The sequence below is a fragment of the Phaseolus vulgaris genome, chromosome 3 (genome assembly GCF_051622355.1).
Source record: "Phaseolus vulgaris cultivar YP4 chromosome 3, ASM5162235v1, whole genome shotgun sequence".
Lineage (NCBI taxonomy): Eukaryota > Viridiplantae > Streptophyta > Magnoliopsida > Fabales > Fabaceae > Phaseolus > Phaseolus vulgaris.
Window position 1 is genome coordinate 2,679,018 of NC_143500.1, and position 13,352 is coordinate 2,692,369.

The window sequence follows — 13,352 nt, forward strand, 5'->3', positions numbered from 1 at the left end:
TGTTCTACTAATGTTAAAATCACTTTTTCAAATTAAGGAAAAACATGTTTCAATTAATAAAAATTGTGAACGTGTTTGTAAATTCTGAAGTTTATTTTACATTTTTTTTTATCAATACTTGCAAAATTTTCAGAGCTTTCTTTAATAGGAACTGCTTTCAGTTCCATACAAGGAATTGCTTGAACCTCCACCAATGAATTTCTAAAATTCCAAATTTGTTATTGAAAAACACATTCTTAAAAAAGAAATCTGTAATAGATCTTTTGCTTTCCAAAAGTAAAACTCCAGAGTAGAATTGAAAAACTAAAATCACATTCCATAATACAATTAATATGTTTCAGAAAACAAAATCCTTATGGAAAAGGGATTCAAGAAGACAAAAATCTGGAAACATATCTTCAAAAGGCTATTGCAGAAAGTTTTTCTGGAAAGCCTAATCCAGAAAAGTGTTATGAAAACCTAAATATAGAAATATATTCCAGAATACCAAATCGCATCAGGGATAGAGTGCAGGTTCAAAATCATTGAGTTCAGGAAGCAATTCCAATATATAGACACCTGAGAGGAAATATTTTGTTCCAAACTTTTCTCCAATAAGAATCTTCAATATTAATAATCCCTTAATTGACTTTATAATACCAACTCTACTACATGTTCTTTTATTGATAAAACAAAACAATTATAGAACCATGAATACACAAACAATTAACAGCATAAACCTAAAAAAAGAAAGAGAAAGTTAGATATATAAATTTAAAAATTGGAAAAGTAAAAGTTCATACCAGTATCGGTTTTTAAACAAACTAGTCAGCAAATCAACTAATCTAATTCACTGTCTTTCCAATACTATTCACTTTTACAACAGATCAAAATCAATCCAAAATTTGAACATTTTACAGTTGATGCTAGAGAGAATAGAACAAAATATAAAATAAGAGAAGAGACTCTGGCAGTAAGTCAATTTACAAAATACGCCAGGCAGAAAATCTGTACACAGGCCCAAAACTAAGCGAACACGAAACTCACTACTTAAATTCATGATCATGATAGAGTGGGCTTTAAGTTACTCAAACACTTTTGTATATAGATTAGCCACTACCTAATTTCATTTGGCACAACTTTTAGTCAAAAGTCTTCTATTCATATCTAGAATTGGGAAACAAGAAAGTTTACCTGCCTACAAAAATCTACTGGGACGTTTTCGCTCCCTCCTTGGCCTGTTTTGCACGGGGGAAGTAGAAAGCTCATCATCCTTTTCTTCCACGATGGTATCCATTGGTTTAGCAACACAACCACGTAAAACAGTCTCCATCTCTTCAACATGCTTTGACATTGACAGTTCACTGTTATCAGATATGATGGTTGGCTTGCTTGCACAATGTTCTTCATTTAGTAATACAGATCCGGTTTTCAATTTGGAAGAGCATACGTCGGGTCCTTTAGCAGGTTGACACTCTTTCTTTATAAAGGATGCAAGGGTCATATCATCGTCATCGTCATTAGTCAAAGTATTGGTATCCTCTGGGTTTCTATCAAAAGCACTATTCGGCTGTACAAACAAATTTAGACTTCCAACAGTATCATATGACTGAGACAAGCCGCTTTGATAATCGGATGGGTTTTGACTTTCAACCTGCTCAGGCACATCAGTAATCCTAGAGGAGAAGGAAGTCTGACTCAAATTTTTGGTAAATCTAGATAATATCTCATTTGATTTGTTGCGTATAAAACATGAAAGGGTTATGTTGTCTGAATATTGATTTTCAGAATTCACAATACAGGTAGACTGGTTTTCTGGACCCTCAATGCAAGTCTTGACCTTGTCACTACAAGATATATCCACTAGTTCCTGGGTACAATTTCGACTGCTTTTTGCATGTATTTTGGACCTGTTCTTCTTGGGAAGATTGCTGCATGAAGAGACTGGGTAGAAATCATCATCACTATATACTTCTGTATCTTGTACTTCTTTGGTACAACGTCGAATTCTTTTTGCACGTTTCTTAGAGCTTGTTTTCTTGGGAACATTGCTGCAACGAATGAGAATTAGAAAACAAAGGTATACCCAAACCAATATTCAATTTCAAACGTTATATGGCCAGCATATTATACTGAAATAATAATCCTAACAATGCTGGCATCACAAGTGTAAAATGTTAAGAAACAAGGAGAAAATAAAAGGGTAAAGGGGAGTACCTTGACTTGCGCTTCTTGGGAAGATTTGAAGCACCAATATCAGATTTCGAAGCTAACGCAGGTAAAGGAATAAAGTCATTAAGTGTAATGGTTGGCCGTTCAGATTCTCGATCAACGAAGTTACTTCCAATAATAGACCTTTGCTTCTTTCTTGCTTCTTGAAGCAAAGGAACTTGTTCAGGACATAACACCTTCCATCTCCTGTTCAATGAAAAGAATACATCTAAGATTGTAGAAATTGAAGATTTTAGATTTTCATCATTGAAGTTAATCTGAACTCATACTTTCGGCACTGAGAATCAGTACGGGGAGGCACTTCTTCAGCAATCTTAGACCAACAATATCCATGCTTGGCAATTGCAGCTTCTAATCTTAAATCCTCTTCCTCAGTCCATCCACCCCATTTCAAAGAAGGATCCAGACTATTGAGGTATCTATCATAAGAATGTTCAAGAACTTTAGCAAGAACCTAAGACCATAAGAAAATTACGTCACCAAATTTTTTAAACAAAATGCATATTACCTGTCCCTACACTGAGATTGGATCCGGCCAGGAACATATTTAGCTATTTGATTCCATTTCCGTCCAAAAAGCATGACTGCTACTGTTAAGCGTATATCCTCCTCTTCTGTAAAGCTCCCTTTCTTCTCAGGACAAAGGGATTTTTTCCATCTGCACCAGCAGACAAAATGCAGCCACCAATAAATTCTGGTTCTCCAATACTCAATGTTAATGCATTAAAGCAGACTTAATTGCATATACTTAACCTTTTAATATCAATGACCATATTTTCTTGAAACAGTGTCATTTCATTTTCAATAATATGTTTCTTTGTTTTAACATAAAGCAACCTAGTAAGAGAAAGAAAGGAAATAAAGAAACAGAGTCTTGAACTATTCTGAAAGCATATATTCTTGTTTTCCTGTCAAGAAGATATCAAAGCAAATCACTTTGCAAATTTCGACAGGGTTTGTGAGAAACAAGGTCCAAAACTAACACACTTCTTCAAAGGTTAAATATAGGAGGATGCCATTATTTGCATTTCTATATAATTCAAATTCCAGAAATACATAAAATATCACCATTCTAAATATATAACCGGGTTTTCTCTCCCTCCCAGTTGAAACAGGGTTGTTGCAACCAAGCACTGACTAAAACAAGGTAGGGTATTATTGTTTTGTGTCACTAAACAAATGGCCGATAACCTCACCCTATAGAAGAATAAATACTCCTTTTTCAACCTTCTGCTTTTCAACAATACTATGTAAACAAAAAAGCTATAATGGTTTCAAACTATACTGAGCTGAAATAAAATTATAGAATTTGACAAACACCACAAGTCATCAAGGCCACATAATAACAGCTTAAAAGAAGATGATTCCAAAGCATCAGTATCAGCAAACTGTGAACTACGCATAAAATGTACCTTGTTATCTAATGTAGGGTGAAAGGGTACTGTCAAACATTATTAGATTTCAGATAATGGGCTTGCATGCAAAATTAAATTACAAATATAGAACAAAATTTAAATAGCTAACAAACCTATTTGAGCACTGGGTTCCTGTTCGCCGTTCTAAAACAGAAGCCACGTACTGCCAATTGCCATCACCAAAATATGTCACGGCAGAACAGAGTTGACCGTCTTCTTCCTCAGTCCATTCACTATTTAGCATGGAAGGATTTAAGCTCCTTTGGAATCGTGACAAGCATTGAAATGGAGTCCTGCTTGTGCCCAATGATGCAGCTATTTCGAACCAGTTCCTGATTCCTGTATCTTGGACAATAAGTAAAAGGGACTTGTCCTCTTCCTTAGTCCATGCACCTTGGTTGATCAAAGGATCTTCATAATTCAACCACCTGTGGTTGCAAACCATTAAAAAATATAGTGAATCAAAAGTATGGAATCCAACCATTCATATATACAGAAATTATTCTATGGTCTACATAACAGACATCTGTGATGACAACCACCACAGACATATTAAGCACCACCATATTAAAATCATTTCATGTACAACCCCACCTACATGATGTGTTGATCTTGAACTCCTACTGAAATCCAAAAAAGGTAAACTGTCTCTGATGGTGGTGATAGTCATAGATGTCTGCAATGTAGTGGAAAAATGTTCTTTATGGAAAGGCAATAAACATGAAAGAATAGTCAAAAGAACTGTATGGACAAGACTAAGAATACAGAACAGGTTATAATTAAGCAGCTGATCAAATCTACCATGCAATTAAGAGAGAAGTTGATCATCCCCCCAATGATAGACTATTATTGATAGAGCATTTTAATACCCAACCTAAAGAAACAAATTCTATACAGGAACTACGTTATTTCATCACAAGTTGACCCTATTTAAAGAGATTGTGATTTGTCAATTTATTGTCAATCTGAACCTCACATGAAATCCACCAAAACATTACTCTACTACATCTATAATACTACCGTAATCTATTCTTTCATCTACTTCATTCAAGATCAATGTTAGCACCTCTTATATCATTATGTGCATTAAAATAAAAAGCAGTATCAATGTAGCTTCCATAAACAAATATGAAGCATGAGCATAGAGCAATAATAGTAACAAACACTTTATCATAAGCAAGAACCATCTTTTCATGCATACAAACACACAAAAGAAAACTTCACCACTTAGTTAATATGTATTTTGATTAAAATTCAGCAGCAGTTAACCAATATCACAAATAAAAAATACTATCATATCAAAGATCATTTTTTCATGCACACAAAACACAAACAAAAAATTGTCTGATTACAAACTATATACCTTGATTCACATTCAGCACCAGTATGGCCACCAACATACATGGAAGCTAACAGATCCCAATTAACTTTAGGTAAAAATTTTCTAATCCTCTCTGGTGTGACTTCAAGATCTTTAACAGATGAAATTATACTATCCATGTCATCTGCCTCTCCAAGCAAGCCCTCTGAACTGTAAAGGAGGTACATCAAGGGGAAATTCAAAACACAACAGGGGAAGGGTCACATTGGTCCAGTAGCAGTTAGTGATTCAGTTATATAGGACAAAACAGAATTGATATTACCTAGTTCTATCAATTGAAAGTGAGAGTTGGAGCACCATTTCTTGGAACTGTTGCTTAATTCCCTTCAAAAGATTTTCCCTTTCTACCTTGGACCATTTTTTCCGATCCAATGAAAGTGGAAATCTTTCCAATACCCTCCTATAATTAGCAACATGAGAATTTTCTTCTGGGCCATAACACATTGCAGGTACCTTTTTTCGTTTCTGCCAGGAAAAAGTTAAATAAAGGATTACTGATATTAAAATTAATCAGTGACAATCAAGACACTGACAATAATAAGGTGACGAATGATATGCTACCAATCACTAAATAGATAACAACTAAATTACTGTGCAAGACTGCCAAGCAATAGATTCAAACCCCTCAATCATTTCCCCAAATCAGGCATAATACCAGAATGAAATAACATTGTAAATTTCAGACTTCTATTCAAAGGATGTAAAGAGAAAAACTATAGATCTCTTGAAAAATAATAAAGCACCAATGCTGTACCCATATCCGATACCAATGCACATATTTTACTCCAATATGTGTATACAAGGAGTATCCTTTGAAATCTTTTATATTTTTTAAATTTAATTAAATTTGAGAAATGGCTCCAATATTTTGGAAAGTCCCACGTCAACTGCCATGGATCACATGGTTCAACAAGCATCTGTGGAGATGTATTGAAAAAGCTCTGCATTGTGCCTATACTTACTAGGATGTAGTCCCTATACCTGTTGGGCAACTTCACTTAATGTCTATTAGCTTTAGCTTAAAGAGCTATAGTATCTAGACTTTCATAGGAGAGAACCTTTTCTCTCCATACCTATTTCATATTACCACTCAAACTCATTAAACTGTATCAAACAGATAGCATCTATAGTACTCATAATTAAAAAATTAAGTTTCAAGTGAAAGAGAATCTTAAACAGTATCCATCCAGGGATACACACACACATATATATATATGATGTACCATTATTTCACAATGAAATAGTACAAATAATTCAGACTTCAGCACACAACTAACCTTAGATTTCTTTGGAGCGGAAGACTTTTTTGCAGAGATTAATTGAACACGTGGATCTTTTTTCAGTGATAACACATTCCCTGTTCTTCTAGAGCATGAAGCCTGGAAGTCCTTAAGAATTTTAATTCTATTCCTTATCTTTTTGTTTTCCTCAATTTTAGCCTCAAGCTCAATCAACTTACCTCTAAGAAATCTCTGCAAATCCCTATTTTTCTTAATGGCATCAATAAAACACTGAACAACAGGAGGACAGCTCAATCTTTTCTGAGGTAATCTGGATGACTCCCAGGCATCGGGTTCAGAACTCTCAACAAAATCACTAAGCTGCTTTTCTATGTTTTCAATCAACTCCTCTGTGGCAGCCTCATTAGGGTCTTGAGAAACAGGACATAATTCACTACCACCTGATTCGTTATGGATTGAGCCATTAGCAATGTCACCCTCACAGTCCATGCTGGAGGCATGATCCCCCTCAACCAACACTTTCCTTCCACCTTCACGCAAACCTGATATTGTTACCATGCCAAGTTTTTGTTACAAAAATTAAACAACAAAAGCTAAAGCAGAACTGGCAACAAGACAACCAGGAGAATATATAAACATTATTAAAACCCCAAGTCCCACTCCCAAATTGACTAGAAATATTATATCACTATTAGGGAAAACTGAGGTCCAGCATTGCCTAGAAACTAGAAATAGTGTCTGATAAGAGCTTATAAAGCTTAATACAAGGGTTTTGTACAATGAGTTAAGTTAGGCCCATAATCCAAGAAACATGAATCCAGCTAAACTATGTAACAAAACCGAATTCAATGATGAGAGATTCTGTATGGAGAATTAGTTATTATAAATATTGCATTAATTTGGAATCTTTCTCTCATTGGAATCCCACAAAAACTACTACCCAAGTTCGGAATCAAAACTCAACAGCAAGAACGCACAGAGAAAGCTCAAATACCTTCGTTGTAGTCGCCAAACCTTTTCATGATGGCGCGCACCGTCTCGAGGTCATCCACGTCATCGTCATCCTCAGACAAGGCCGCCGGCGCAAGCGGCGGAAGAACGGACAGAGGCTGGTAGAGGCTCTGCACTCTTTTGAGACATTCCAGGTCGTCCTGGTCGTCAGAGTCCGAGTCGGTGGCAACCGAAACAATGGCGGTGCTAGCGTCAATGTTCGGGTCCTCCGACGGAACACCGTCTTCGGCGGCGGAATAATCGTCGGCGCCTGGGACAACAATCCTGCAGGCTCGGGAGAGCGCTGCCATATCCTCCTTGAAGCCGTCGTCGTCATCATCATCATCGGTGGAGGAGAGATTGTCGAAATCGTCGACGCGAGGAGTCATTAGATTGGGATTTTTCTGAATTTCACCAAAGCTTCTTCCGAATTTCACCAAAGCTTCTTCTGAATTTCACTCTGAATTTGAATTTAACTCTGAATTTTTTGGATTTCACGCAAGGGTTCTTATGAATTTCACGCGCCGAGTCAGACCAAAGAGCTACCTTATTGAATACCACTGTCTAAGTGACTTCTCTTTACTTTTGTTTCTTTTTTTTTATCTTTTACTATTTATAATTTTATCTTTTATCTTTTATTTTAATTATAATTAAATTAAATTTTATGTATATAGTCATATAATTAACTAACGTAAATAAAATATAAAGCTCGTCTAGCTCAGTTGGTAGAGCGCAAGGCTCTTAACCTTGTGGTCGTGGGTTCGAGCCCCACGGGTGGGCGATTTATTTTTTTTCATTTTTTAATCATTCCGAAATAGGGCTTTTTTTCTTTTTTATTCACGTACGTCTCAGTCGGCTATTGTTTGGGCTCACTCTAATAGTCCAACTTCTCACTGTTTGATCCAATTAAATTTTAATTTAATGGTGTTTCTTTCTGCACCCTTATATTTTTCTTCTAGTACCCAAAGAAATACTTAAATTACCCTTAGTTTTGGATGATTCTGAAATAGATAGTGTTTTGTAAGCACAATTTTGTTTTTGGAAGAAGATAAAAAAATCATTACGGATAAGCATAACATATATTACACATAATCATAACACATTTTTTCACTTCCAAATTTACCGGAAGTCAAAAAAATATGTACCCAAAAAGTATGTTCTAAAAACATTTCAAAAAAAATAAGATATCATTTTTAAAAGGGATAAAATAGTCTTTTCCAAAAAAAAATGGGTTGCGTGAAGAAATTTGTTGAGGTAAGGAAGAAACACCCCTTAATCATATTAAAACCACATGATAGCTGTGTTTATTTTTTTCATATATATTAATCCTAATTGCCTTGCTTAATTTTGTTTTTTACCCAATAAAACCATTTCAATAATTAATTTTTTGGTCATTGAACGCAGGAAAAAATGGTTAAGAAAGATTATGCCCTTTATTGTGAAAACTCCAAACATGAATTCAAAACTCACTTTGGTAAAGAAAGAGAAATGGTTGCTATCTTTTTCACAACAATGATATTTTTATGTGACAACTTTTACATACCTACCTCTACATTCAAAGTTCCAATATATAAGATTTTAATCCTTCAAACACTGTGAATGAGACAAGTATGTGATCCTAAGAAAGAAAAAAAAGAAAGAACAACAAATAATGAATAACAAACATTTTGGCTGTGTATGAATATATATAATGAGGTCTGGTTTGAATATAAGGCAACTTTTTTGTCCTTTCTAAGACTAAGGAAGTTTCTTAGAATCTAAGAACAAAGGTGGATGATAGCATTCAGATCCTATGTCGTGCATTTTCAAAACAAAGACAAAGCACAGTTGTCAGAATCCCATGTTGAACACATACCAAACCATTTTCTAATCTAACATCTTAGTATTTTTCACATTCCTTATGCACTATGTTTCATCCTCTTCTTCCAACAACAACATCACAGGTTGGCATGCACGAGTGCAACAACACTGTTCTATAACCTCTGACATATCCACACAGATGGAACCTTCCTTTGAACACACTACTACCTTAGCTGTTATCACTATCCCAATTCCGTACCTTCATTTTTGCTTCCTCATCTCAATCTTAGATCTAGTTAGAGTCAAATTTTTATGGTTTACAATTATATATATATATATATATATATTCTTCAACAGAGTTGGAACTAAGAGAACGATTTGAACCACTTCTCGGTCGATCAGTCTGCACCTCACTCCTTATCGGCTCCCGCTCCCCCACCCCTCCTCCTTGCTAATTCCGAACTCGAATCCGACACTCAAATCAGAATTCGAGAATCAATGCTTAGTATTAGATGATTTTACGTAACTGATCTTTTGAGATATATTTATATGATTATTCTGGACTATTTTTCGTTAATAGACCTAATAAAAAATAAATTAACAATCGCAAAATCATTAACAGTTTCGTTGTTTGTCATATAGACCGGTTTGAATCGGGTGTCAAGTGAGAGTCTCGGTCGCGCAGATCTTACCAATACAATAAAAAAAACAAATATATATATATATATATATATATATATACCCGTTGAAGCACCCATGAGAGCCTATACCATAGTAGTAGCTTTCTAACCTTGACCATATAAAGAAAGAAAGAAAGAAGTTTTCTGTAGCTTTGCTTAGAGTGAAAACTGAATACCCTTATATTTCTTCCTCTCTAGTTATGGCACCCCTTGATTTTGTTGCCCTTAAAGACTTGCACAATTCAGCAAATAGGCTTCTGCATTCTCCATTGGTGAGACAAGGCTTGGTGCATGAAAGAGAAGAAAAATGGGTTGATGATGTGTCAGAGTCATCTCTGAGGATGTTGGAGGTGTGTGGCATCTCAAAAGATCTTCTCATGGTGGTGAAGGAGCACCTTCAAGAACTTCAGTTCACCTTGCGCAGAGCTAGCATTGGAGATGAAGGAACTGAGGAAAAAATCACAGCACACAACAGCTACAGGAAGAAGCTGAAGAAAGAAACATTGAAGTGTTTGAAGTGGTTGAAGAAGGGCATGAAGAGTGAGACATCAGTGACTCTGCACCCTCCAACAATGAATGAACAAAAACTAGTTCTGGTGGTTGATGTGCTAAGAGAAGTGAGGGTGATCATCATTTCCATTGTGGAATCACTCTTGTCCCTTGTTTCTTCACCCTGGTTGGATTCCAAATCAGGGAAAAGGTCCTTCACATCAAGGCTTGTGCGTGTGAATCTGCATAGTTTTTCAGATGCTGATATGAGTTTTGATGCCATGGTGCTTCAAAGTGCAAACAAAAGATTAGCAGGTGTGAGAATGGCTATAGAAGATCTTGAGGTGGAGTTGGAGTGCATGTTCAGACGTTTGATCCACACAAGGGTCTTGCTTCTTAACATTCTTACCAAATAGGAACCTTCATTTTCAAACTCAAACTCAAACCCTTTAACTACACACATTCTTTGAATGAAGATCTCATTGGTGCAAACCTCATATAGGTTTAAAGTTTAGTTTTATAATACATTCTTAACCATTTCTTCATTTATTATTCTTTGATTCTTTCAAATAATCATCAAATTCTGAATCTGCAACATGGTTGAAGACTAGCAGCAATTCATGTGCAGTTTGTACTAAGAATGAAAGCAATTGATTCAATTCCTTGTTTATGTTTTATTGTGCCATAAAACTCTTGATCTTATTTGAAGATAAGGGAAAGATTTAACACCAATAAAAGATTTGAACTATTCTTTTATAAATCACTTGAAAAAAAGTTACATTTCCAAATTAGAAAAATCAGAGATCATATTCTTAAAAAAAAAATTAAAACAGAACTTCAAGACCTCAAAAAAGAAAAACATATAATTGAATGCAAGAAAGAAATATCATGGTTAAAAGTCCCACATCTACTAAATATTATATCAATTTATATGATATAAATAGAGACAATTTTTATCTTATATAAATTGATTTTGTAAAAGTAAATTAAATTTAAATTTATTTATTGATATGATATCATAGTTTATTTGAACGAGAAATTGGAAATTCTACTTCATCTCTTAAGATCATTTATAATACTTTGTTATGCATAAAACTTTAAAAATATTTTCTAATATATATTTATCTCTTACATGATCATTAAATAAAGCTTAATATGTATATTATTTTAATTACAATAGTTTAATATTATATAATATGATAAAAATAAAAAATAAATCTTGTATTTAAATTTTTCATTATTATCTATTGACTTGAACTCATCATCATATATTAACCTTTATTCGATATTATACTTACTTTTATCATGAGAATACTGAAGATCGAGAACATTTTTCATACAAACTTTGGCAACGTAAAAACGTTCAATTTCTCAAGATAATAAATCAAGATAAGTTTCAAGAGAAAGTAATTCATTTTCTCAAAGAGAAATAAATTTCACAATTCTATTAATGATTCAAAAGTTTTTTTGGAAGGTAGTATTTATATTAGGGGAGTTTCTTTCTGCAGTCCTACATTTTTCTTCCTTCACCCTTACATTTTTTTTCTGCACCCCTATGTTTTCTTACCTCACCCCTATGTTTTTCTTCTTGTACCCCACAATTTTGAAAATTTCTAAAATTGACCTTGACCTTTTATTTGAAAAAGGACACCGCGGATGAGTTGGTTTGGCACTTTTATTCCTCTTCATTCATTTGAGGCGTTGGTGGAGGGTCATGTTAGTTGTGCAGAGCAAGGTGGAGGAGTGGGCTGCGTTGCCGAAGTGTTACTTGGCTTTTAGAGGTAAGAATTAAGTTTTTTTTAAGAGCATGGGTGATTATGGAGTTTTTGTGATTACTGAAAATCGAGATTTGAGATTGTGGTACGGATTGATCAATCCATAAGTGAAAATGTGATTTCTGGATTTGTCATTCCGTAAGTAAATCATTTTGTTTTCTAGATAAGAGGGTGTTCTGAAAGCAATTTTTTAATAAATTGTTGACTTAGGGATTACTGAATCCAAAAGCCTAATTTCTGTTATAGATTGATGAATCTGGAAGTTATTTTGACTTATGAATTTTTTAATCTAAAATGCATATTTTGAAGTATGGATTGGTGGATCCAGAATGACATATATCAATTACATACAAAAATTCTAAGAAAATAAAAATAAAATGCATAAAAGTAGATATGACATCTTACTAGAATACTATGATTAATTCACCAACATTCGAGTCCATAGTTCACTACCCTAACACAAACAAGGAAAGAAAAGCATAGTGAATATCAAAATATATTAACTCGTACCCAGCAATGGACATTATATTTACAAGTTTTACATGTCCATAAAGTGTAAAGCACCTTGTCTTCGTCCACCACTAGAGCTAAAATATCTTAACAAGCTTTTTCGCTTACACTTAAGACTAGAGGCTTGTGTGATGATAAGATAATGTCGATATCTTAAATAGTCTTTTTGCTTACGCTTAAAACTCTGGCTATGTGTTGATAATGCTAATGCCTTGAACAATCTTTTTGTTTATGTTTAAGATCAAAGGATTGTGTGCTAGTAAGTATCATATTGACACCTTAAACAATTTTTTACATGGTCTAATAGGAATAATCTCGACTTCTTTGATTGTCTACATTCATTAAAGGAAATATAGGTTCCCTCACAAAATAAATAAACATAATCCAAAAATTCTTACAAATATTCCTACAATCACGCAAAACTTATTTATCATTAAATGTTAATTACAAGATAAATCATGATTATTAAAAGAATTTTATTTAAAAAAATTATTATTATTATTATTATTATTATTATTATAATAGTTAAATCAACACCATCAAATAATAGAGGAAAATTAGAGATTATGGACCAATTTGAACCTAATTTAAAAAATAATAGTAAATTAAAATAGAAGTTCTAGGTCTAAGAAAAAGAGAATCACACATTTTAAATATTTTAGTTAAAAGGTATTTGCGCATCTCTTAGTTAAAACAATTAACAATTACCATAGAAACTATTAAAAAAAAGTTATATATGATATAATTATCAATCATCATATAATAATAGATTATCAATCATCATATCATATGATAACATGTACTCTCTAGCATGAGTTTTATAAAATCAAAATAAACAAATATAATAAATAATAATAATA

The 13,352-nt window shown here is 33.7% G+C and overlaps 2 protein-coding genes and 1 non-coding gene across 5 annotated transcripts; 2 read left to right on the top strand and 1 right to left on the bottom strand.

Annotated features, from left to right (window-relative positions):
* Window positions 1-804: 804 nt before the first annotated feature.
* LOC137806018 (uncharacterized) lies at window positions 805-7,819 on the bottom strand. 3 transcript variants are annotated; one of them, XM_068605894.2, is made up of 9 exons: window positions 7,243-7,819; window positions 6,285-6,790; window positions 5,270-5,472; window positions 4,990-5,157; window positions 3,740-4,054; window positions 2,720-2,869; window positions 2,481-2,630; window positions 2,197-2,397; window positions 805-2,030 (listed from the first exon to the last, which is right to left on the bottom strand). In XM_068605894.2, the coding sequence occupies exons 1-9, from the start codon at window positions 7,625-7,627 to the stop codon at window positions 1,178-1,180; spliced, it is 2,931 nt and encodes a 976-aa protein (XP_068461995.1). In that variant the 5' UTR covers window positions 7,628-7,819; the 3' UTR covers window positions 805-1,177. The 3 variants fall into 3 exon arrangements, with proteins under 3 accessions (XP_068461995.1, XP_090156536.1, XP_090156537.1); XM_090300410.1 differs by lacking the exons at window positions 6,285-6,790; window positions 7,243-7,819 and having other exon boundaries at window positions 4,990-5,152; window positions 5,270-5,410; XM_090300411.1 differs by lacking the exons at window positions 5,270-5,472; window positions 6,285-6,790; window positions 7,243-7,819 and adding an exon at window positions 4,225-4,302 and having other exon boundaries at window positions 4,990-5,035.
* Window positions 7,820-7,945: 126 nt separating this feature from the next.
* TRNAK-CUU (transfer RNA lysine (anticodon CUU)) lies at window positions 7,946-8,019 on the top strand. The gene has a single exon. It is a non-coding gene; the product is annotated as a tRNA-Lys (tRNA).
* Window positions 8,020-9,859: 1,840 nt separating this feature from the next.
* LOC137805720 (uncharacterized) lies at window positions 9,860-10,768 on the top strand. The gene has a single exon (XM_068605653.2). The coding sequence runs from the start codon at window positions 9,919-9,921 to the stop codon at window positions 10,621-10,623; it is 705 nt and encodes a 234-aa protein (XP_068461754.1). The 5' UTR covers window positions 9,860-9,918; the 3' UTR covers window positions 10,624-10,768.
* The last annotated feature ends 2,584 nt before the right edge of the window (window positions 10,769-13,352 follow it).

What these genes read in the sequence shown, in the direction of transcription:
- LOC137806018 (XM_068605894.2), bottom strand. Translation starts at nt 7,627, where the DNA reads ATGACTCCTCGCGTCGACGATTTCGACAATCTCTCCTCCACCGATGAT. An exon ending in GTTTGGCGACTACAACGAAG is followed by an intron (nt 6,791 to 7,242) that starts GTATTTGAGCTT and finishes TAACAATATCAG; the next exon opens with GTTTGCGTGAAGGTGGAAGG. An exon ending in CCCAAGAAGCGCAAGTCAAG is followed by an intron (nt 2,031 to 2,196) that starts GTACTCCCCTTT and finishes CATTCGTTGCAG; the next exon opens with CAATGTTCCCAAGAAAACAA.
- LOC137805720 (XM_068605653.2), top strand. Translation starts at nt 9,919, where the DNA reads ATGGCACCCCTTGATTTTGTTGCCCTTAAAGACTTGCACAATTCAGCA.